The sequence below is a fragment of the Aphelocoma coerulescens genome, chromosome 8, assembly GCF_041296385.1.
Source record: "Aphelocoma coerulescens isolate FSJ_1873_10779 chromosome 8, UR_Acoe_1.0, whole genome shotgun sequence".
In the NCBI taxonomy this organism is placed as follows: Eukaryota; Metazoa; Chordata; class Aves; order Passeriformes; family Corvidae; genus Aphelocoma; species Aphelocoma coerulescens.
Genome location: NC_091022.1, coordinates 27,216,857 through 27,242,174, shown reverse-complemented (window position 1 = coordinate 27,242,174; position 25,318 = coordinate 27,216,857). Strand labels below are relative to the sequence as shown.

The following is a 25,318-nucleotide window of genomic DNA, read 5'->3' as shown; positions in this document are numbered from 1 at the left end:
CCTGAAGGCTGAGAACAGCTGACTAATCTCTCTTTGAAATGCATAGCATCTCTTAAAATTAATTCTACAGTTAATAAAAAAAGAAGAGTAGACAGAGATTTTGGGGAAAGGGTACCAACTTCAAAAAATGTCTTTTAGCAAATGCGAGAGGGAATTGGCCATTTACCAAAGGCTGCAGCAAATGCACATGAAATGCACCATGGTCTCAGATTATAGCTCTGAGCTGGGGGCTTCCAAAATTTGGTTTATATTAAGAGTTTGTCAACATCTATCTGATGGAATGGGAAGGAGCAGAGGAAGGAACTGCCTCCCTCACAGACAGCTGTCTGTGGTTGAGGGGGGGTAATCTCACTCTGTTACACAAAGTGGCTTTTTTGCCTCCTCCACCTTTTTTTAACCAATTTCTGCAAGCAGACAAGCCATGCTCTTGTAGATACAAACTGCATTCAGCACACACTGCACACTGTCAGCTACTTACTCCATACATCGCTTTGGGGAAGAACTGCTCTGGTAGAATTCATCAGCATCATAGAACTCATCCTCACTGCTGGAGTAAGAAAAGTCTGGGACTGTATTTGGAGACAGGTTGACATGGCTTGGAGAGGTGAGACTGCTGCTAGGTGCTGATTGCCCACTCCCTGTGGAGTATGAAAAATTACAGACTCAATAAAAACAAATTCTTTCAAAATCTACTTACAGTGAGAATTGTTCAAATCAGTAAAGACTGATGTGAACTCAGAAGAGGAATTCACAAAATTAAAAGCAATGATTAGGCAGGTTCACACTGAGTTTAACAGATAACAAAAGGAAGGTCACAAGGAAAATCAAGAGCACAGAACACCAGTAAAATTTAAGGACATCTCTTCCCCAGTTACTGCAAGTTTGCAATGCTGGAGACATGAAGGGAAGCTGGTAACACTCGTACATATTGTGGACACATGGTGGGGAGAAAGAGCAGCATAACTGATTTTAACCAAACACTGAAATTGGTGCTGATTAAACTCAAGATGTATGCCAATATACTGTTATCTTAACTAATTACAGGGTTTCTTGTATTTCAGTAAGAGTTACCCAGAACTGTACCTGTACTATTTGGTGTAGGAGTCTGATTTCCGAGCGATGCTACTACAGGTCCCACTGGCAAAGAGGAGGGTCGCTGCTCTGACTTGCACAACTGAGCAGGTTCTAGGGGATATTTTGATATATTCAAAAGAAGATTCCACATTATTTAACGTCACCTCCAAAAATTAAACCACTTTCTATAAAACCCATTCAGACAGAAAAACGAGTAGCCATCACTTTTACCTAGCACTTATTATTTAGCAAAGATGGCATTTAAAAAAATGCAGTTGTTTAGCTAGAAAGCATTTGCCTTTTCTGAAAATTATAGTTTCATTTTTAAAGAGAGTGTTAGAAATGCAAGCCAGTAACAGAGAGCAAGTAAAAGACACCAGCTTATCCCCAGAACCAGGGGCAGATTGTTGAGGATGCTCCGTGCCTCTCACTCCTGCCCCTCCTCAGCCCCTCTGAGCTGAGTGTGCAGCACTGAATGCACTGTGCCCCTGTCCTGTGTGACACAGAGCCTGTCCCCTCTCCACTGCACTGCAGTTACTGATTTATTGAAATACAAGATATTCCCAGCCTACCTGGAAGTGTGACAGCTTGGGAAGGCATCACGCTGATTCCCGATGGCTCCAAGGGACTGGGCTGATACACGGCGTCCACAGGGTTTATGGTGCTCTAGGAAAGAGAAGGAAAAGCACTTTTTTTTTTTTTCCCTCAATTAAAATAAACTAAAGTACAGATAGCAAGAACACTGTGAGCACAAGAAATGCCCAAATGCAAGAGAGCGAATTCCTGAGAGAGGAAGTAAAACACAAATTGACAGTTGAGGACATGAGAAATACTTTCAAAGTGGTAATATTTTAATTCTTTACACAGACTGCACACTAAATTGAATTTGCTGCAGATTTGAAGCGTCCTATAAAGAATTCTTATTTCAGGCTCTAGCTTCTAAGTATGCCTTCCAATGTCCATTAATTAATATTGCATGCAAAGAGTGGAAAGTTAGATGCAAATTATATGGCCAAAATTAGGATAGGTAATCTGTATTTTCAATTTTTTTTTTTTTTTCAAGAATTGATTTGTCCAGACCACAGCAGATTGACCCATAAATCAAAACAAGAATCATCAGCATGCTTAGAGCCATGAAGCAGCTTTGTTGACAAAATTCTTCCCAAAGCAAGCTGACAGTGTTCAGTGCAGCTCAGCAGAGGACACCTCAACCTACTTCTGAATGTGGGCACTTGAAAAATGAAGCACCAGGTCAACTCAGTGCTCACAAAAGTCACTTCAGTGTATGTCCTTGGTTTTTATGCATCAAGACCCTGGGAAATCTAAACTGCCTTGTCTTTTAATCCAAACTATCATCTAAGCACTGTCTGTTATTTATGTTTACACACATCCACCAGAATGTCTTGGTTGTTATTTGGGTAAAACAAACATAAAACCCTTTTCCAAACATCTTGCAATTTAAACCCCTTGATCAGTCAGAACTAAGAAAATCTTTGCTCAGTTTGCTCAGAAATGCAGTATGTTCATCCCTACCCTTTTTTTAGGCCAGTATTTAAAGGAAGTGTCTACAACTGTTTTCCTCTCCCTTGAGCCCATTAATTTCTATTTGCATTCAGACTCAGGGAAACAGGCTCATTTTAACCTTCCTCCCATTCTCCTACAAACAGCAGATTTCTTTCTTGCCTCCTTTTCTGGTTACCTGAAATTCTGAACTTTATCCGACATTTGGATGTTTGGACAATGCTCTTAGACACACAGTGTGATTTTCGGGGGGCTGTCTTGTGCAGGAGTTGGAACAATATGATCCTTCTGGATCCCTTTCAACTCAGGACACTGTATGACTCTAAAAACCAGTGAAGAGTTCTATTCTTGTTTTTATAGCACAGAATTTATTTAACTGAAAACAGAACTGTTATTCCCTATCACTAAAAAAAAGCCCATTAAACTAGGCATAAAAGTAGCTTTCTACATTTTCATTGGTGTTACTAACCAATATAAAAATAATCCAGTACATGTACTCTTACTCCACTGCAGTCCAGCATAAAGCCAATGTCCCTTACCCATTACTTCACCTGCTTGTGGAATTATGCATTCAGCACAGGAAGGTCCCTGTCCCACAGAGTTCACAGCTTAAAATTATGATCCCATCTTAAGAGTTAAGACTTAAAACCCCAGATGGTCATATGATACATAGGATGCTATTGCTATATATGTCTTCTTTATTTTTTAGGGAAACTAATAATCCACCTGATACAGAACTGGTGTGTTGAAGGAAAGAAAGAAGTAACTCTGAATTTGTATGCAGGATTGTAACCTCATCCTTAAACAATTCTCCACAGTGCAACAAGAACTGGAGTTTTGTGTTGGATATTGTGAGGGATGCCTTCATGGGCTAGAAACAGATGAAGGCAGACCTGAAAGTCTCCTACTCTGAGTTTAATAACAATTTAATAACAATCATGCAGAAACAAGACTCATCCCACCATGGCAGCAAACACTGATCATATTTTTGCCTAAGGTTAAAGTGAAATCCTGACCTTTAGCCCAAGCTGATGTTGACCTCTACAGCATCACAATTTCAGACTTCACAATCACTGATCCATAGTTAATATTTTCTTACTGAAATACTTTTTCCTCCCCAGTCTAAGCCAGACCACAGATAATGAGATCAGTGGTTAATCAAATTCACACTGTATCAAGCTGCAATATCTCTGTGAAATTTCTGAGTTGCAGACCAAATGTGCAGGTCACCTGTGCTTGTGGAAGTGTCTACCTGCACAACTTCTCTTTTCCAGGGGATATCACAGAACCTGCCCCCTCATACTAAGACCTGAATTATGTGACATCTGCAGGGCACGCAATAATTCCCCTTATTTATGATAAGCATGGAACTGAAATATGCATGTGCATCTTTACTCCAAGGTTCACACCAGAAAATCCTACTGCTAAAGCAGTTTCTAGTGGGAAGACAATTAAGGCCAGGGAATTACTGTCAGCTCTAATGAAAACACATTAGGATTTTTAGAGTTTTTACTGAGACCAATCTCCTATTAAAAGTATCTGAAATGTACTCAAGTGACAAAAAAAGAACAAAGAAAGAGAAATCACATGTGACCAAAACTGAAAATGACAGAAGTTACATTAAAAATGCAGAGGTTCCATTAAAGAAGAAACATTGCTTAGACAGACATAACACAACTCTGCATCAAAGGAGCAGCACTGTAGAAAAGACAAACTACTTGAAGCACACGGAGAGCAGATCTATTTCCTACACAAAGATACTTCAGATGGAACACAAAACTATTTCTACCCCAGTCATTTCCCTTTCATCTGTTCACATGGCAGATTTTTATCTAAGTGTTCAGTCACAACACTGCTGTTCAGGACACTCCATACAAAACTGACCACACTATTTTCTAAAGACAAGGGTGTTAGCCAACCTCAGGAGCTAAGGACTCAACAGGAATTTTAACAAGACACTGGAAGCGGTAAATTAGAGAAAGGAAGAAGCATGTTGCAAAGTGAGTGGAAATTCAGGTCTCTGTTCACATGGTCTGCAGAATTAAAAGGAGATAAAGATTAGATTTAAACTTACTATAAGTCCATCTGCGTGCTTCTCCTCATTATTTTGGTCCTTAAGGAAAAAATGTTAAAAATATCAACATAACAATCTTGCATGACTTATCAGTTCTGTGCTAAGTGAGATCAGTGAGTTTCCCTCAGGAATGTTTACATTTTCAGCCATAAAATGTTCCTCATCACGTGATACAGTAACTAAACTTGGAAGACACAATTCCACACACTCACTGCACCTCTGAAGCTCAGAATTTTCTGAGGGCTTGTCCACATGAGTTTTAAAAATATCCTTTCTGCACTGCAGAGTACAATTATGGTTTACAATATGGGTGCTTCCCAAATACCTAAGAGCTCCCCAAAATATACTCTGCAGCTCCTATAAGTCCCTGAAAGATGAAGTTCTCAATTTCTGTGATTAACACACAAGAAAGGCAGAAGTTAAAGTAAGTTGAAAGGTTTTAATTTTTTGCTTTTTGGCATCCACCAGATTTTAAAATACTTTTTGATTATTTACTATCTCAGATTTTGAGGTTTTTTTGCCTAGAACCATATGTGAGAGCAGGCAATGTATGGAAAACATCTGTCCTCAGGGAAAATGACATGAGCAGCAGACCAGTTAATGCCAATCTACAGCCAGCACAGTTTTAATGTACAGCAACAGTATAAATTTTACTGAACACTAAGTCAAATCTCTTCCCTTCTGCTGCAAGGTTAATCAGTACATCAATCCATAGCTTTGCCCGGTGTGAACCTTAAGACTTGTCTGCAGAGTATTTCCCTGGATTTCCAGTTACATTTTAAAGGAATAAGAAAAAAAAAAAGGCAGTAAGTAGTATTAAGAAAGTTGGCACATATTTATGTTTTGATACTTAATACATCCTTCCTTAGCTTATACAGTTGGCAATAGGCTGTCCAAATTTCATGTCTGCTAGGTGACATTTTTGAAGCCTGGCTTTCCGTGATAAAAAGAACACCAAGGGCAACGAGTTCCACTGGGTTGCAAATTTACAAAATTCATCATTTTTTTTCCCAGCACATAAACCCCCCAAGTTGTGTCCATCATCTCTAAGAGCCAAGAAATAAACCACAAAGATGCTGCATGAGTACTGACACTTGCTATGGCACCTCAGTAATGCACCAGCTGCAGCTTAACGTAAGGAAGGCAGAAATTCCACACAACTGGGCAGGCAAGACTGCTGGAAATGGAGTGAAAAAGAGAAGGGAAAGATGCAAAACTAAGTATCTAAATTATAAAAGCTACTTCATAACACATATTTCTAAGACTGAGGTTTACACATCCCTGGTGGACCATTACATGTACTTTATATCACACATATCAGCAAAGCTGGACATCTTCAAGTGCCACACACTCAAAGGGAACAACACAGGCCAAATGCTCCACGTGCCCATCCCACTTTGTTTATTTTGACTGCTTTTTGATAAGCAGTGTATGTATTATAATATCCTGTTTAGCTGGTATTTACTACATTATTTTGAAAATGTCATGGGTCACCTCAGTACGAGTGGCATAATTACACACTTGATTTACCAGCAAGTGTAATGAAAATTTAACTCTCCAAATACTAAGACAGGTAAGAATCCATGAAACAGAACAACTTAACACACAATTTAGAAAAGAAAACAAAACAAAACTCAAACAACCAAAAACACAGGTTTGCTTCAATGTTCCAAAATAATCCACATAAGAAATGGCTGTGTGTTGGAAACAGAAAGTTCTAAGTACATAGAGAAATGGTAACACTACCAAGGTACACAGATTGGCAAGTCTGTCTCCTAATGAGAAAGGCACTGTAGAAGTAAAAACAGGGTGCAGGGTGGTGTTAAGATGATTTATTCTCAGCAGTGTCAGTCAGCAGCCACACTTGCCCTACAGCCTTGGGAAAAAAACTTGCAGAAATCTTAAAAGGTTCTCTACTGAAGAGCACAAAGCTACAGTCAGGCACGACACATTTTTACACAGAGATTGCACCATACATAAGCAGTTTGCAGAACTGTGAAAAAAAACTCCAACCCCCCCATATCATAAATTTTTGACAGCAGTAAGAAATCAGGATACCAACACAGTTTATAGAAAAGGTGGGGGGAATCATGACAGAATTCCCTTGTAGTCAACAACTACAGTTGCCTGAGAGAGAAAGAAGGTGAAGAGAAGAAGCAGAAAAATAGGTCATTAAAGTAGTGGAAAATTTTTTTTCACTAATGTAGATCAACATCTTCCAATTAGCTGTGCATAAGGCACCCCTTTAACCCACCTTGTCTTCAACAGCTCCAAAAGAGCTTTAGATATGGTTTAGCAAAAAATCAAACAATAAAACCCCGCTCCTTAGTGGGTAAGCTCATCTATTTACATTGGTTAATATTTAGTGGTACTGAAAGAAAGACTTCAAGGTCTGATTTAGTGCAACAAAAAACAAGTGTTAGCATGTTTGAGGGACTCCTATTCCACCTACCTTTACATTCACATGAAAGTCAGTGCAGTAAAGTACTGAACCTGATCTAAATGACTACATCTGCCACTACCAGTCTTGTCTATTATCAGCCAACCACCTAAAGAACTTCAAAAATACACTTTACATCAGCATAAGATAAGTGGTCACGTTTGCCTAACTCCCAATAAACTCACACAGAGCAGAAACAGGATTTGACAGTCAACAGAAACAAGAAAGATAACTCAGCCACCTATTATCAGCTCTGATCAACAGCCTGAAAAAGCAGATTATAATTCTGCAATTTCACATTTGCTAATTACATAGCAGAGCTTTTTAAAAAGACTAAAATTTCATAGGAATTAAAGTTCTGTGAAAATAAGAACTATTAAATACATTTATACAGTAATTAAGAAAAAATGAGCTAGGAATTCCTTGCACAGTTTCTCTAACAAGCTTCCTCAATACAGCAAATCACATATAGCTAAGAAAATCAGTATATTGCCATCTAATCTATCTACAATTGACTCCATCAAGTCCCTAAAAAATGACATATAATATCTACTGACTTCACTGTACTAAAACACCTCTAAATATACCCAGGACTAAATAACAATACTGACAAGGCTTTTCTTGCTGGCACTATAGTGAAGGATTGAAATAGCATCACTGCATGTTAAATAAAGACTGTTCTAGCTCCAAATTCATGTGGCAGAAAACTATTTCAATGTTTCAACCCTACTACTTGTAAACAAGTTTTGGTTTTGTACAAACCTGCTAATTAATAAACGTTTTCTTCAGAATTCTTAAGTAATAGATATGAAACCAGAATTTCACAAAACATGCACTGATCCTTTTAGTGAACTACTTCTGATCCTGTAAGATTCTAAATATTTCAATTTTCACTGCACAAAATTTTGTACAACATATCTGGCATCTAAAATGAAGACAAACAGCAATATTGCATTCAAAAGCTACAAAAATAGTTGATCTAGACCACAGAAAAAAAAAAAATTGAAGAGCCCAGGCTTATTTCTGGATAAATCAGAATGTATTCTGATTAGATCAGCCTGAAATTCTGAAAATACCTTTATTTCTTTGCAAAATACCACCTCCCTCCACTTTGGTCACAAGATATAAATCAGCAGTTCATAATTAACATATCTATATCCTAAATATAGAATGCTAAACCTGTAAGGGCAGAACTTGACAAAAAGTAAATCCAAAACTCCCCCAAATTCTAAAATCTAATGAAACACGTAGGTGAAAAGCTTAACTGCATTACCCACACTGCATTCCCAATACAAGTCTAACTTCAAGAAGTTCCAGCATCATCCTGAACTTCAGACTGGGACAGACCTTGCCAAACCAGCTCAGTTATTAACATCATGTTTCTCTCCTTTTTACTTGTTAGCCACACTCTTAAATGAAGCAGAAAGAAGAGTTTTGTTAAGTTTCTGTTCTGTCACCCTAACATTTGCCTAAGTTCTTCTTTAGCCTAATAGCAAACTCTGCAAAAGAAAGTTTACCTGAAAGAAAACTTGAACCAACATGACTGTTACCATGAGCATTAACAGGACTGTCTGCTACAGAACTCAGTATTTCAGAAACCTCATTAAAGTAATAGCATAAATCAACTTATAATGTCTTCTTGTTCCTGGCTCATATAGAAGGCACTTTTAGGTTTAAATTATATTAATGCTGTATCATTAAAATTCAGAATACTTTACAGTGTACTTACCTTAGCAATCTGTAGCAACACAATGCAGTGTTTTATTGATTCTACCATGCTCTAGGAAAAAAAAATATCAGAAAAAAATTGTATTACTATCCCTTAATATTTTGTATTTATTAGTGATATAGAATATTGGATGTGAATTAAATGGATACTGACTTCTGTAGAACCCCTACTTTCCCTTCCCCTTTTTTTCCCCAGAGACAAAGGCACAGCAGCAGCAAACTGAAGTTTACAAAGCCACACACAAGCCAGGCAGTCAGGGTGAAATGGAGGTCAGCTCCAAACTCCCAGTGCTGCAGGCAGGTAAATTGTCATGGCAAGAGAGGCTGAGGGAGCTGGGCTGCTTGAATCTGGGGAGGAAAAGGCTCAGGGAGACCTTATCAAGGGACATCAATATCTGACTGGGGAGGCAGGAGAAGAGAGAGCAAGACTCTTCTCAGTGGTGTCCAGTGACAGGACAAGCAATGGCCACAAACAGAAATACAAGAAAATCACTGGGAACAGAAGAAAACACCTTTTATTCTTTTATGGATGATCAAACACTGGAAGAGGTTGTCCAGAGAAGCTGTAGAGCCTCCAGCCTTGGAGTTACTGAAAACCCAAACTAGATTTGGTCCTGAGCAACCTGTTCCAGCTGATGGTGCTCCAAGCATGGGGCTCAGATCTTCAGAGGCCCCTTCCAGCCTCAACTATTCCATGATTCCAAGGTGCTGGACAGAAACCTGAACACAGCACCAGAACCAGGCTGTCTCTGCCATCACAATGTTGGACCTAATATGGAGTCCCATTTTTCTGTAAAAAGGCTTTTAAAACTTTCCCAAGAAAATAAGGTGAATTACAGAATCTTTATATAATATATACAAAAATTGAAGAAACTTACACTAGTTGTTTCTTTGAGACCTTCAATTTTCTGTAAAAAAAAAAAAAATCAAAATAGTGTGGTTAAAGACTAAATTTCCAGTTTGACCTAAATACTGTATAAACATAATATTTTAATTTTAAATTGGGAGAGGGAGAAAAGCCCTTAACCAACATGTGAAAGACTATTTGCATATGTAGACTCAATTTTCAAGACAAGACCGAAGTCAAACTGATAATTAAAGCTTAAAGATGACAAAGTTAGGAATTTCTAAACAGTGACATTATACACATCTACCCATTAAAATCTGTACTTCATTTTTGCATAACATCAACAAAAATGAAATGCAGCATGGAGATCCTAAGTTCACTTTGTATCCTTATAAACTGCACTGAATGCTGGCACATTTCAATACTGTTACATGAAATGACCATCATTCAAGTACAATAAATATTTGCAGTTAAGCACAGTTAAAAACAAACCACAGAAAGTAACAGTGCACACATGCTCTTGCTCTTTCTATGCCTCCAGTAAAAGTGCATCTGGAAATCTGCCTACTTAATTTTTTCTAGAAACACTGGTTCATAAAGATTTCCTGTGTGGAACTGCACCTCAGGCATGCAAAAGGCATCTGCATGCCATGTTCCACATCAGCGTGACCTGGTTCAGGAGCAGATGCTTCCTGTTGATGTCCTTGGCTCTGTTTGCAGAAGGCAAAATCACTAAACTGGACTCAGCACTGAACCTCTATAAATGCAATTACAGGACCTCTTTGTTTTGATTAATTTGAGTGTCTCATGTGGCTTGAGTCACAATCTTCTTGATTCTTGAATAATCAAAGTGTGTAAAGGATCCTTTTCCCCCACCAGGCATTGCAAGCCAAAGCCTACACTGTAAGAGAGGAACATGCAGCTATAAATCTACAGGAATGAACAGTCCCAGTTTGTGGATTAAAAAGAAAACAAATGCAGTGACAGCCTGTCAGGCAATTCCTGGGGGAAAATTTTCAGTTGTGCTCTAGATAATACTCAGAGAATGCTGTACATTTTCTTCAGGATTAATTGGCAAGAGCTGGCCAAACAGAACCCAGACTCAGCCTTTCCTACTGGAGAGACTGGACCACGTTTATTTAGGATGTATCATATGAGGGGTGTTATATCATGAAGTTATGTTATATTTGTTCCTGTTGCTACCAGAGAAACATGCCAACAGCTAAAAAATCCTTGGCTTTGTTTTTCACGTCTCTACTATACTTCCAGTCTAAACTTTATCAGCACATATCAAAAAAAGCATTTTAAATATGACAGCATAGAAGTTTTGAGCCTTTTAGCACCAAAATAAGAATAGGCAATGTACCCAAACACACAAATCTTGTTAGATGAAAGATGATGCAGATGAAGGGAATCATGCAGTCTCGAGGCTTTACAGCCAACTGGAAGCAGCCATCAGCAGCTTTGATCATTCTTTACCCATTTTTTCCCCAACATGTTATATTTACAAACCAAATAATCTGAGATCTCAGTCCCTTCAGTGACATCACCTTTGCTGAAAATAAGAAAGCGATCTCAGGCCATGTGATGCAATTCAGTGATGTTGGTTTCTCCCCGCCCATCTGTAATTTTCCAACCAGGACACTAAGACATTGCTATTCTTACCCACAGGTACAGACAAAAGGGTAATTTTGTCAAAGATCACATGGAAGATCCAAGAGGGAAAAAACCTCAGGGCAAGCAGATTTCTAAGGCCTTTCCACAAATTATACAATCATACTTTTTTCCTCTATGGAACTGAATCCTTTGTGAGCTGGCCAAATTAAGCAGTAACATTTTGCATTGATCCAGTATTTTCCATCACATTTGTGCTCTGTGACCACCTTGCAAGAAGACAGCACACACAACTTTGATAATTTAGACACTACAAAATTGTAAGGAAAACCATAAGCAAATGTGTTGAAGATAAAACACATTACCAATTAAATAAAAAAAATCAAATACCATTTACTACTAGCACTTATCATAATTTTCTCTTTTTAACATCCCTAGTCTTTGAAAACTGATTAAGATAAAATTTTAGTTAGACAGTTCCCCTAGTTTTAGGTAATGAATACACATATTTTTCATCTGAAACATCAATTTCCTGCAGATTTACATTTGCAGAATGCAGATTTACAACTGCAGAATGCAATTTGCTATATATAATCTAATCAAACTGCAGGCTGCTGCTGAAACTACTCCCTCTGCTTGCTGCTCATTGCATCTCCTTGACATCTAAATTTTTAGGAAATCACTGAGAAAGCTAATTTTATCTCATCCAACATGATTTTTGCCTCATTCAACAATCATGTGACTACAGAGGGATCAGCTTATCCAGCAGAGAGAGGCAGCAGAGGCACGTAGGGGTAGCTGACTCATGGTTCAAATCTGTAAGGTGCAACCCAAATCTGTGTGCTCAGCCTTGGATTTACTTCACAAAAAGTGCTTGTTTTGAACCAAACAGCTTAAGCAGGCTACACTTCCCTCCCAAATCCTGTTAAGTAATGTCAGCTTTGTTCCAGCCTGCAAATATGCACCTCTTTGCTGTTCTGATGCCTTTGAGTGCCTCAGTTTTACTTTCCCTGATGTGTGATCAAGTTAACTACACAAAACTAAACAGAAAAGCTTTCCTGGAGTTCTCACCAGTAAAATCGTTCACACTGTAAGAAAGCAAGGTCCTATCTTGTCTTCACCTTGAAACACCAGTACCCACAGATGACACCCCCTCCTTTCCTTCAGATACAAATGCTGTACCCCACCAGGAAATTCAGGAGAACTGGCAGCACTGCTGCTTGTGCATGATCCCACCATATCCTGCTAGCTGCCCTTCTGCTAGAAATAGCAATGCAGCACAGGGAACTCATGAAAATCCCTGTATTTTCATCAAATCTACATCTGCTCTGTCTCCATCCAAGTTCAAGAAACTACCACGCTTCAGAAGGAAGATATCCAGGAGATCTTGAGGCATCTCAGAATGCCTATATCCTATATCCTATGCCATCATCTTCAAAAGACCTAATATTCTGTAACTAAAAGCCAGCTCATCCAATGCTCTGTGAATTTGCAGAAACAACAGCTCGGGTTTGAAATCCCTGGCCATAAACAGTTACAGAACAGCACTCAGCTGATTGGGAAGCACTTAAAACTTAAATATCCCAAACTGGCTTGCTTGGAGGAAAGAACTATGGGTTTGATGGAAGTATCCTGCAGATTACACTCCGCTCATAACCTGATAGCTGAACCATACTTCCAATAAACAAATAGGAAAACTGCTAAATACCATATCAAAAAACTTCTCAGTACAGGAAGAGGTGTGATCAAAAGAGTGCTTTGTCAAGCCTTTTTCATTTTTAATAGAGAATAAATGGAATCTGTAGTAATAGCAACCCTCATCAAGATTTAAAACCAGAGGAAGCTGACCTCTTCTAAACGAGCCTCCTCCTTTCTCTATAAAGTCAATCCATCTGTACCACAGATACCTTGCAGAGATAAATAAAGAAGTCAGCACAACATGTGGAAAATCTCTAGGGATTAGAAGCACTGCCACAGGAAAAAAGGAAAGTACTGCCTGATCTGCAAAGTAGCATCTGGAGGGAGGTCAAAATTGAAGGACAACTCTTCCCAGTAAGACACACTGAAGGAGAAATACAAAATCCTTAGACCTTACTGTTATGGTCAGTTGTCTACAGATTAAACACACAGAGAGATGTACTTCAAAGTTCTTTTAAAAGCCTGTACATGAGAAAGAACTCCCCAAGACACCACCTAACACATCAGGCAAGATGAATAACACTTGAAAGTTCACAACCATTATAAAGAAGTAAATTAATCACAGAAAGCATCAAACAGTTTTCAAAACAGGAACCAAACACCAAGAGAACACTTATTTCTCACAAGAGACACTGAGGGGGGGAACCAGGATGAAACACACCACTACTTTATGATACTGAAATTACTGCATTTGCTGAAAAAAAGCAACTCCTCTGTAATAAACCTTTCATAAGGAATTGTTAAATCCCTCCTCCACACACACAAATTAATACATGAAGCCAGCATGACACTTAATGCCAAACCCATAGCACCAAGGTATGTGCCAGCCTTTCTTAAACAGTGCTTGAACTCAGACCTACAAAGCAGACTTTGGAATGGAACAGGAGGGGATGCAAAGAATACACAGCACTTAAGTGAACTACACCCTTGCTAAAAGAGCAGTGCTCCCCACTACTACATTTCTGGCACCCTCACTTCAGGTGAATGAATTGTGGTATTCTCAGATTTCCAATGTGCCACAGACCTACACAGGATGCAGACTGATTATGTGAAATACATGATTAGGAGTATTTATTTTTTTTCCTTCAGAATAGATTTGCAATTCCCACCAACTCATCCTTGTTAAAGATTAAAAAGTAGCAAATTTAAGTTAAAATTATTTCAACTGTTGGATAGCAGAGGAGCAATTATTTCTGACAGACTGAAACCTTTTTAATGTTATCACACCCAGTATTAGCAAAATTTTTGTTTGCAACTTAGTCACAACACAAATGTTATCAGTTATTCAAATTGCTTCAAGTGATTTTGACAACGCAATAAATGTGTACTTTGTATTTCTATAGACTACAGCACAAAACCATCTGACAAACAGGCAATTTTTAAGACAAAATGTACTTGCTTTTCTCTGTTCATCGTCTTTGCAGTTCTGGAGTTTTTCATCAAAGAGCTAAAAGAAAGAGATACTTGTGAAAATGCTGGAAGTGTTATTTTTCCATATAAAATCAGACAAAAACACCAACATTTTAAAACCAAAAAGATTTAATAAGTATTAAAGTCATACAACCCTGGTAGTAGGATCCAAAGCAGTTTTGGCCTAAGATTTCTTTACAGCATTTGTGATATAACAAATTTGTAACTAATTTCTCACATCATCCCATCCTGTAAGAGATCAAATCTCACAGCTCAGCTTGGCATGGTTCTACCACAATTTGAACAAAAAGGTGAAGTTAAGTAACACAAGTGAACTCATCAGAACACCTCCAGCTTCCTTTCTTCTGTTTCAGCAAAAACCTTTAGGGCATTTAACCAAATGAGCCTCAACCCTCATCAACCCTTCCAGGTACCTTGATTCAGGTACATGATTCAAATCATGTAAGATTTGTAAGCATATTTTTTGGAAGATATGACTTCCTAGCATTAATTTATGTTTATTTTCTTAGAAGTGGGATATGAGATGCAACAAAGCAAAGTGAAACAAACCCTCACTGAAAAGTTTGCACATGCATTTAACACAAGCTGAGCTGAAAGAGTTAACAGAGGCCTCTGAGGGCACCCTAAAGTGCACACACAACCATAAAGTTGTTCAAGGAAGAGAAAAGATTACAGATAATGTCAAAAGTTTGTCACATCCCCCTTTTTGCTCAGAGAAGAGGATGTAAATTTTAGGAAGTGAGCTTCAGTTCTTCACTCAACTGCCTCCCTCAAACCTACTCATGTGTTCCCTTTCCCTTGAGGGGTGATTTCTAGCTCTAAAAAAAGACTGTGATCTTGGTCTCTGCCCATTCTCAAACTGACTCATCTTTCATCATTAATTAATTTCTATTCCCCTCCCCCCAGCTGGCCTGAAATAACAATTAGAAGGTGTAAAGATTTAAATACCTTCTGTCAGTGAAGTGATGGCTCCAGAGTGGCAGACAAAGACAGCTCCTGACCAAGTCTTTGCAGGTCAGCTCTGAATTTTGTTTGCATCTCCTCTGGCTACCTTCATTTTTGCTGTTGTGCTCATCCCCCTCTCCACCCTACCCTCCAACCAAATTTTTGCTGAATATATCACGTGCAATACCTGCACATTATATCAGGGTAAAAACTCCAACCCAGCAGAACTGAAGCAATTTAAAAGCAATTTTAACCTGCTGAGTCATGGGGGAAAAAAGTGTCCTAAGCAGCAGCAAAATGTGTTTTTCTCAATAAGGTGAGTACTGAGAGATACGACCTCACTGTTCCTTGCATTCTCATCTACTCTTAAAATACAAAGTTTAAGGGGCTGTATTCTACCACATTCCTACAGAATGTTTTCACTCAAGGACAAAGCATGGATTATCTACCACCACTGCAACAAACTCTGAAACTGTTTGCAAGTGTAATTATACATCACTTGACAAAATCTTCTCAAGATAGATTCTAAAATGCTATGAGCAACACGGTGATATAATTATGTTTTGAAATGAAACTTACTTAACCTTGCCATTTCCATAAAGGTTTTGTATAAAACAGAATCTTTCAGCCATTGCAAACCATTTTATATCAATCTGAGCTATTCTAATTTTAACTCCATTCTAACAATTGTAAGAGAAAGGCATTTTCATCTTGACTGACTCTCTTTGTTGAGCTTCCTTTCAACCTGGCCTTGAAATCCAGCCTGACAAACAGACCCCCAACACAGTAAATGCAGCATTTAGTTACCATACCTTCAACTGGTCTATCAAGATCTGTAAGTAAGCATCAGCCTCAGTAAGTTTCTTGTCAAAATCATGAACACTGGGAACAAATCCTGAATCCACACCCTAAAAATAAATAAACAAATCAAAATCAAATATTTAATTAATGTTTCAGAGAAGAAAAAAACCCATAACAACAATATGGTTTTGCCTGCCATCTGACTGAGAAAATGCTGCCTTGCCTCTCATCCTGCCACGTGCAAACACAGGCACACAGCTGAACACATTTGGCTTCTATTTGCAGCTAAATCAGTAACAGTAAATTGCTCCACATTTTCAGAGGGGGTATAATCATCACACACCAGAGTATTTCATTACTTATGATTGAAAAAAATCTCTTTAATTACACTGATTAAAGTTTTTTTATAAAATATAAAGGAGAATTCATTTTTCTGAAGACAGTCTTGTGATTCCATATGCTCACATTTCAGCTAGGGAAGCCCAAACCATACCCAATTGGATAAATGCACTTTTCAGACAGTATTGCTCAACTCCCAGCTCCCTAGCTAAGAACTGCTAAATCCTTTCTTAAATACCTTCGAACTGAAAAGTTCAAAATTATTGGTCCTGGTTGACACAGTTCCTTTACAGCTACAATGATGTGCATCCTTGTCACTGTATCTGAATTTTGACATTTGTTGCACACAAACCACCACGGACAAAGTATCAGTGCTATGAGAATGATTACTTTTATATTTCCTTGCTTGGAAACTTGTTTCTCCTAATAATATAACACTCAGAGAACACTCTGGCATATAACATAATTCCTATCTTTAAAGTGATACACCACTGACTTAAAGACCCAAACAAATTCCCCCTGGGATACCACATCTTTAATTGGAGGAAAGAAAAGAGAGGATTCTTGATTACTTCTGCCTTCATGCACATATGCTGTGTAAAAACATTAAAGGTTTATTTATATAATACCTTTAATGCAAATGGAACTGAGAAACAAACACTGAAGCATACCCTGTATGAAAAAATTGTACACTGTAAGATAAACATATATAGGAGGAAAAACCCATGAAGGATAAAGAAGCAAACATCAGTTATAACAGAAACATAACCCTGAGAACATCACAGCAGTGACAACTTTGCTACCAGCCTCAATATTTTCACCTGTATTCACATTGATCTCAAACAGGACAACTTCAAGCTCTTATGAAACCATCAACTGCTGTTTTAAAACTGCTGAGGATCTCAGGAGTCTGAGCATGTAAAGATCAACCAGTGGGGAAAAACATTTCACGTGGGGGAAGATAGGCAACCCGTATTTGTAAAATTCCACATTAGTGTACCGTTTCCTTTGGCATTGTTTGCTCTGCCAGAACAGACAGTTTCTCTTATTTTGGTATGATAATGGGCCATCACATTAAGAGTTTCACTGATGGCTCTTTAGAGGTGTGAACACTCGTGTGCAGTAGTGGAATGACTTGCACAGTATCACACACAGCCTAAAACACAAACCCATCTACTGACCGCAGAAAATATTACTCTTTACTCATTTGCTACAGATGGGTATGCAGATCTTGACAACAGCCCTACAGGAGTAAATCTATCCATACAGATGAGTTTGTAAATCAGTATTAAAAAAAGATACTTGGCCCTGTATTAGACAGTCAACACCAGAAAAATTTAGAAATAGTGTTTTGAAAGAAGCAGGGAGAAGAAGACAAGAAAAAAAGCATTTTTTGACTATGACAAAAAATAAATATAAAAAGCACTGAGTGTAACAAGCTATCAAAAAAACTAATAGGCAGAAGGGAGAGTGCTCTCAACCAAGCAACTTTTGATACTCCCTCAAACTAGTTTAAATTACACTGAAACTACATGTGAAATCATGTAATATTAGTATTCTATTTCCTTGTTGAGAATGGAATTGTCAGTTCAGCTACCAGCCAACCCCATCAGTTCAGCAAATGGTCCTGCAAGCTCAGTTAAGAATTCTGGAGGTCAGGTTTCATATACCAAACCACGTGAACTACACAGGAAATTTCTGCTGAAGATACTATACAGAAATATAGTTTACAGTGCATGTTACCTGTAAGCTGCATCAAAATGCTAATTTTTATTTCAGTCCTCACTCGACTACTAGTATGTAACTATCTGGTGGTTTTAGTGGTGGCTTAAAGATAAAATGCCATTCTTAAATTGCAGGCTCTTAGAACTAAGGGAAAAGCTGATCAAAACATTCAGTGTTACAACTGAGCAGACACCCACACAAAACACAGAGTGAGAATTGTAACCTAAAAAGTTCTATTAGAAAATTAAAACTTCAATCAATGTAAAGAGAAAGCCATACAACCAGGTATAGTGTCAAGCTGAACATAGCACAGAGGTGAAGCATAAGAATAATTTTGCAAAGCACAGCTACTTAAAGCTGCAGCACCTCACCAGTTTGCTCTTGGGTTACTAAGAAGAATTTTGATAACCTTCTCAGCAAATTTATTAGTCTGTGTTATGTGATATTACATTAATAATTTTAAGTTCTCACATAGTTTTAGAATTGAAAACCAAAAGATACTTGGAGAAGTTAAGAACTTGAGCAATACCACAGAAAAAAACCAGCCTGCATAAATAACAAAATCAATCAATATTTCAAACACAGCAGTAATTTGGAAAGAGCAGATATATGAAACAGATTTGCATAACAAATGTTTATTTCTTGATTTTCTGGTCACTCACTCAAAGCCACAGTAAAGGTAAAATGGGGACCCTTTCTCTCCTTCCCTGTCATGAAGTAAGTGAGGCTTCAAAAGAAAGGTGAACAGTGTCACTAGAATGGCATTTAACAGCTTGTTAAACTTACACATCAGGAATCTGCACATCTCAAGGAGCAATCAAATTTTTATGAGGATCTTGTAAAATACGCTGCTCACCTGTTCACAGACTGACAAAACAGGTTTCCTGCAGATATTGCTGAACCTCCACCCTTGGAGGGCAGAGTTCAAAACTCAGCTGGATTAGAACAGGAATCCAGACTATTTCTGATCTTCAGAAATACATAGACTCTATCTTACTGTCAGTACCTGTCTGAAGTAGCATGAACTTGTTTTTCCATTGAGTAACTATATCTATTTGTAAGTACACTTAATTAACCTCAAATAATGACTCTGTGTTCATGTAAGTTTAAAAGAATTAACAGATGAAATAGCTGCAGAAGCAAGTAATTTAAAAAATTTTAGTCTGCCCACCACCTCCCAAGTCAAGAAGTTTGGTGTCAAAATAAGTTGTTTGGTGTCTGACTGTTCCCCACCAAGAAAACCATACTGATAAGAAAAGGTACCATAGCATTCTTTCCCTCATCCTCCCTCCCTCCCACAACTTCTGGAATGTTCCTCCCCTTCAGGACACACCCAAAGCTTAAGGGCCAGATACTACAGGGCACATCTCAATGCCAGTGTTTGCAGGAGGAGGCAGGGCCCAGCAGCACTGACCACTCTGAGGTGTCCCAGTGGGATCTGCATGATCTTCAGTGAGGTGGAATGACCAGACAGGACGGTTTTCCCAGGAAAGGGTTTCCATGCTGGTCTGGAGTTGAGTAAACAACTCTCATCCTAACAGTCCTGCAAAATTACTCCCTTCACACACAACCCTTTTTCTGGAGGAGGTAAACAGGAGGGCAACAACAAAACATAACCCAATTAAAAATACGTATTATGAGCCTTATTCTCACTACAGAACCGCTAGTACCAAGGGAGTTTACATGTTGTTTCCTCGTCCTCCAAATTAGAAGTCACACATATCTCTAAAGCATTTGTATTCAAAACTTGTCCATGCTGAGAAGTAATTCAGCCTAATTGAAACCAGTTCTCTCAAACTCAGATGGGATGAAAAGCTTGCATCATCCTCAGAAGAAGCATACCAGAAAAATTCAAATATATTTCTCAAACAAAAGCATTACAATAATAGCTTTCCTGGGGGAAGAAGACAGAAAGCTGTACAGAGCAGACTTTTTTATCTTTTTGAAGACACTTCTGCTACGTTCTTCATCTAATTAGGATTCCAAATCCAACAAAAATTCCTGTGTAAGTTAGTTTGAAGGAGTGAATAAGAAAGTTTTCCTTTCATCCACGGTATCTCATCAGAAACAGATTCCCTGCCTATATCATGCTTGATTTTGACAAGTAGGACATTGCCTGTAAGGATCACTTATAAAAAACTGAAGAAAAACAAGAAATCAACTTGTAAGCCACTAAACAAGGGCACTTCAGTGGCAAAAACAACTCTATTTTTTTTTCCTCTTCTAGATTTTTATGCAATATTTAAAGCTCAGAATGTGTTTGGAAACAAAGATATGGGTTCTGGAAAGCATACAAGCCTTCCAAACAGTCAGAATATTGCAATTCTTATGGAAAAAAAAAAAAAAAGTTCTACTTTTCAAAACACATAATGCTTAGCAAAGATTGTGTGGCTGCAGATATTATCAGATCTTCTAGGAAAACAGTTCAGAGAACAGAAGTATTTACACACTGATGGAAATTTCTGTCTTCAAAGCACAGGTTACAATTTTGAAGCCTCACAAATACGAAGTATACACTAGAGTCCAATTCCTTTACCTTATAATCTATAATCAGTGTAGATAAAGCACATGTTCTAGGGTACTCACCCACTAACCTGGTTATTTTGTTAGCAAAGTCTGAAAAGGGCAGCATGGCTGCCAACCCTATGCCCTTCCACCAGCACTTGAAACACATCTATACTGGATATACTCTTAATCTAAAAGAGCCTGGGTTTAGTTTTATGCAAGCATTCTTGACTCACACTAGAAGCAGCACTGAGAAGCCAGTAGTATTATTGACATAATATACTTGAGAGTGTAATATACCTAACATATAAGCAAAGTTTTACTCCACCATGCGTTCTTGCTTGCGGCTTTAGAGAGGTCAGAAGAAATCCTGGTTAATGTGACACTAAGTGAACTGCTACTATCAACATTTCATAAACACTTTGCACCAGCATAAATGAACTGGAAACAAATAGTTCCCCTGCTGTTTACTCTTGCTTTTACTCTGCTCTTTCTTCTGAGTCAGCATAAACATTTACCTTGTCACATAAACAACTCAATGTGGAAACTGATCATTAAAAATAAACTCAGAGAGAGCAGCAAGAAAAGCAATTTTAAGTTCCAAATTCTACCCTTCTTGCCACGCTGCCTCTTCCTTTTTGCTAGAAGTGAGACAGGACTGCTTCCAGCAGCAGCACCAACTCCCATATGTTGGTGAAGTCGTGGTGTAGCTCAGTGTTTAAGCCATTTTATCACTCTTCACAGCAGCCAGCACAAAGCCTTAGAATCAAGTTTTCTTATAGTTTGCAACTTAGGAAGTAAACATCTTGCTTAAATTATGGAATTATCAACCTGCAAAGCAATTAAGTTTTACTTAATTCCTTTCACTTTTATGGTGGTTAGAAATGGCCCCCACCTTTGGACTTTGTAATTTCAGTTGTTTTGTCTCTATAGACTCCATTCAGAGGCTGAAATAGTTTAGTGGAGATCAAATAAGAAAGTTATTGTGTTACTGTGGTCCCAAAAGACATGAGCTATCCATTATAAGGCATGAGGCAATTCCAGAGCCAAATTCCATTGCCCAGAAGTACTTGTAGCACTAGGGTGCTGCTAGGGCATACTTGACAGGCAGCAAGGAAAGCAGACAATAGAAGCATGTCCTGTCTGAGTGGACTGCTGGTTGACATAAGACGCTGCTGAGGAACTAGAGAAAATGTGAGATAACTTATCTCCCTACACAAACAAGAAACTTTAGCCACAATATGCCTTCACCCCATGCATACCCTCCCCCTTAGGTCCTGCTGGTATGAGGCAATCCATGTGCTGCCACTGCAAAGCCACAGGCCTGCTAATGCCACAACAGTAACAACTTGGGGGGAGTAAGGGGAAAAATGCTGGGGGTTCAGAATGACATTTCCAGTAGTATCACACCATCTGTTCAATGACTTTTCCATAGAAAAAGTTAATACTAGAACAACTATGCTTATTTTTAAAAATAGCTTAAATACAAGCACATACAAAAACACAGCAAGCAGAACAACACACTTCAGTTTCAAAATTCAAACAAAGCAGGCTTCAAGTGTGTCTGAAACATTTCCTCCCTATTGTTGTTCCCTTTGGGATACAACATTACTAACTGTCAGCCCTCTGGACAGTTTGGGTCCCTTTACACATTCTGTGTATTTATGACTCAGTTCCTTGACTGCAGGTCATCTGAGGCTTGGAGGGAGGGGGTCAGAAGTGTGTTTTATTCCGTGTTTCAAAAACATTTCCATTACAAATACTGAAGGACAACACAGTAGAACATTTAGGCAAAAATAAAACTAGGAAGATTAATCAGACTAGAGAACACACAGACACCACTTCACCTCTCCACCTCGCATTAACTCGTAATCCTTCCTGATTTGGTTCACACAACACACAAACCACCTGGGGTTTGGTACAGTTTCTCAAAGCACAGATGAGTGTTTGATACAGTGAAGTCAACTTTGAGTCTGACTTTCAAACTTGAACACTCCTGCACCAGAACAGGCAGACTGAAAGCAGCATGGAAATATGAAAAAAAGACTCTGAAAAGATAAAATATTTTGGACAAAACCAGATGCCTAAAGGTTGTTGACTGTCAACCACATGTTTCGTTTGCGACAGAAACTAAGAACCTAAGAAAATGCCTTTACAGAAAATAATCTCTGCCGCGGCACTCAGACCCCGCCATCCCGCTGAGCCAATAATCCCACGAAGAACCCGTCTGACTGTTTTGTCCAAAGGAAAAGGAAAGCGAAAGAAGATCAAGCGCATGAAGCGCCGTTTTGTTCAAAGGCTATTGAAGCCAAGGCGTGTTTGTGTATCCGGACGGCAGCATCCCTGCGGGCACACGGGACCTGGCGGCACTCGCTGCTGCCCGGAGCCACCCCGGGGGCTCCGTGCCCGCGGCCCCGCTCCCGTCCCCGCGGTGCCCGGGCGGGGCGGGGCAGCGCCAGCGCCGCTCGGCCGCCAAGGGCAGGGGCTCGCTGCCCGCCCGGGAGGCGCCCGAGGCTGCCCCGAGGGACACCCGCAGCCCCGACCTGAGGCCCCCCCGCCCCTCCCGCCCCGTACTCACACCGGCCATCCCTCGGTGCCGCGAGCGGAGCGGAGCGGAGGCGCGGGGCTGGCCGCCCGCCCGCCGGGCCCCGGCAGCGCCGCCTCCAGCGGGGCGGGAAGGGGCGGGATGGGAAGGGCAGGACCCCCGGCCGCGGCCCCGCCGAGCGCGTCACGAACAAGGCGGCCGGAGATTGGCGCGGGGGCGGCCCGGCCCCGGAGAGCCGCGGCCGGGGGAGGGAGGGGTGAAGCCCAGCAGGGCCTGCCCGGCCATGGAGGCGCGGGGATGTTTCTGCCAGGATTTACCCCGCGCTCAGCTCTGCGAGCATCTCCCGAAACTTCAGCCCCTGTTCGTTCCGCCCGCACGTCCCACCGGTGAGGGTGAACAGAATGGAGACCACTCTTCCTAAGGCATGAAAGAAAGAGGTTTGGCAAGGAGGTGCAGTCGTGTTTCATTCTTAAATCAGTGTCGGCTCAGCAGCTCCCGTGGCAAACCGTGGCAGTTCCTGAATGGGGGTGTAAGTGAATACTACTCCACGGATTCCACACACGAGGGCCAGAAGCTAAAAGGTTACGTGACCCACCCACTGAAGAAGGGTCTTGAAAATGAGTGGTGAGCACACAGGAGTGGCCCACAAAGTATTACATTCAATGGTGAACATATTTACAAGGATGGAGGGTATGTTTCTTAATACTCAATTCTGGTTTTTTCGTTATTCCCTCAAACATTACTAGATAAATTACTACCTTGGGCTATTTTTTTTTTTTTTTGGTCAACATATACCTTGCTTGTTTGAAAAACTCCAAAACTGTGAACAGTTGTGTAATGGAAGACAGTTCCATTATTAGCTGCTATCATGGAATCTATTTCTGCCAATAAAACTACACTCACAATTTCTAGAGAGCATGGAAATGTACATTTTGATAAAACCAGTGTAACATCTAGTTGTTTCATTCCTGTACTCTATATCTCCAAAACCATAAAAAGTCTTCCAGGTGGAGAAAACAGCACAGATTCCTTTTACTTCATTTCAGACCCTAAACAGGACCAGTCATGTAACCCATTCGCTTTCTAAGCTGAGGATGGGGAAAGAGGCATCCCTTGGGAGGGAGCTCAGCCCTTCTACTCCACAAAATGTTCCTTAGATAAGCCCTGTCTCCTCACATCCACTGCAGAGCGAGGTTCTTCAGCCCTTGGTCAGCTACTGTGTCCAGATGGAGAGATTACTTCTAACATACCCATGACACATTAGGAAGGATACAAAGCTGATTGTCAAATGGGAATTTTTATCCAGGGATCTGCTATTCTCTAGTAAATTTGTAGTGGTCCTTAATAGATCAAAAGAGGTTGAAACTCATTGTCTAACAGGTAAATTGACTGAGATAGTACAAGTGCCTAAAGTTGGATGGGACAAATTCAGGTTTGTTCTAACTCTTCCGACTGGGCAAATGTCATCTAGATCAGTCTTTATAAGCTTCTCTTCATGTGATATTAGAGATTTTAGTCTATCTTTTTTCACACTGAGTCAAATGTTAAGAGACCTAATTCTCTCGCCATATTACAAAAGCACAACCAAACCTTTATTCAACACAAATAATGAAGACCTGCTTTAAGATTCCTACACTGTCACCCCACACTTCTATGGTACAAACCAGATCCCTTTCATGAGAGTTTGGGTTTCTCTCCAGGTCAAAAATAAATGTTTAGCAAGTCTTACAGACATGTCCAGCTCTAGAGTATCACCAGAAACTGATCTTACATCATAGAACCACAGAATATCCTGAGCTGGAAGTGACCCACAAGGATGGCAGAATCCAACTCCTGGGACTAGGTAACTAAAGCTAGGAATCATCCTCAATCTAACCATCTGTCCTTAGTACCAGAAAACCACTGATATCCAGCTTACACAGTGGATTTGAACACAAGCTATTTACCATTTCTGTCATCCAGAAAGAGGTTCAATGCTGCTGTTAATTTTAATTTCCAAGTTAGGTGGCATACAAGCACACAAGAGGCTTG

At 39.6% G+C, this 25,318-nt stretch overlaps 1 protein-coding gene across 4 annotated transcripts in view; it reads right to left on the bottom strand.

The window, feature by feature from the left end:
* Positions 1-25,318, bottom strand: part of OSBPL9 (oxysterol binding protein like 9) — a 57,789-nt gene that overhangs the window by 7,518 nt on the left and 24,953 nt on the right. For 2 of the 4 annotated variants that reach the window (XR_011152527.1, XM_069023400.1), the window contains exons 5-12: positions 16,185-16,280; positions 14,396-14,443; positions 9,716-9,745; positions 8,839-8,889; positions 4,670-4,708; positions 1,647-1,740; positions 1,084-1,185; positions 479-638 (exon numbers count right to left, since the gene is read on the bottom strand). Coding sequence is in view for 3 of the 4 variants with exons in the window: in XM_069023400.1 (XP_068879501.1) it covers positions 479-638; positions 1,084-1,185; positions 1,647-1,740; positions 4,670-4,708; positions 8,839-8,889; positions 9,716-9,745; positions 14,396-14,443; positions 16,185-16,280 (620 nt within the window). In the remaining variant the exon portion in view is untranslated. Of the gene's footprint in view, positions 1-478; positions 639-1,083; positions 1,186-1,646; positions 1,741-4,669; positions 4,709-8,838; positions 8,890-9,715; positions 9,746-14,395; positions 14,444-16,184; positions 16,281-23,320; positions 23,400-25,318 lie in introns of those variants that run through there. The other 2 variants (XM_069023399.1, XM_069023398.1) reach the window with 2 other exon arrangements.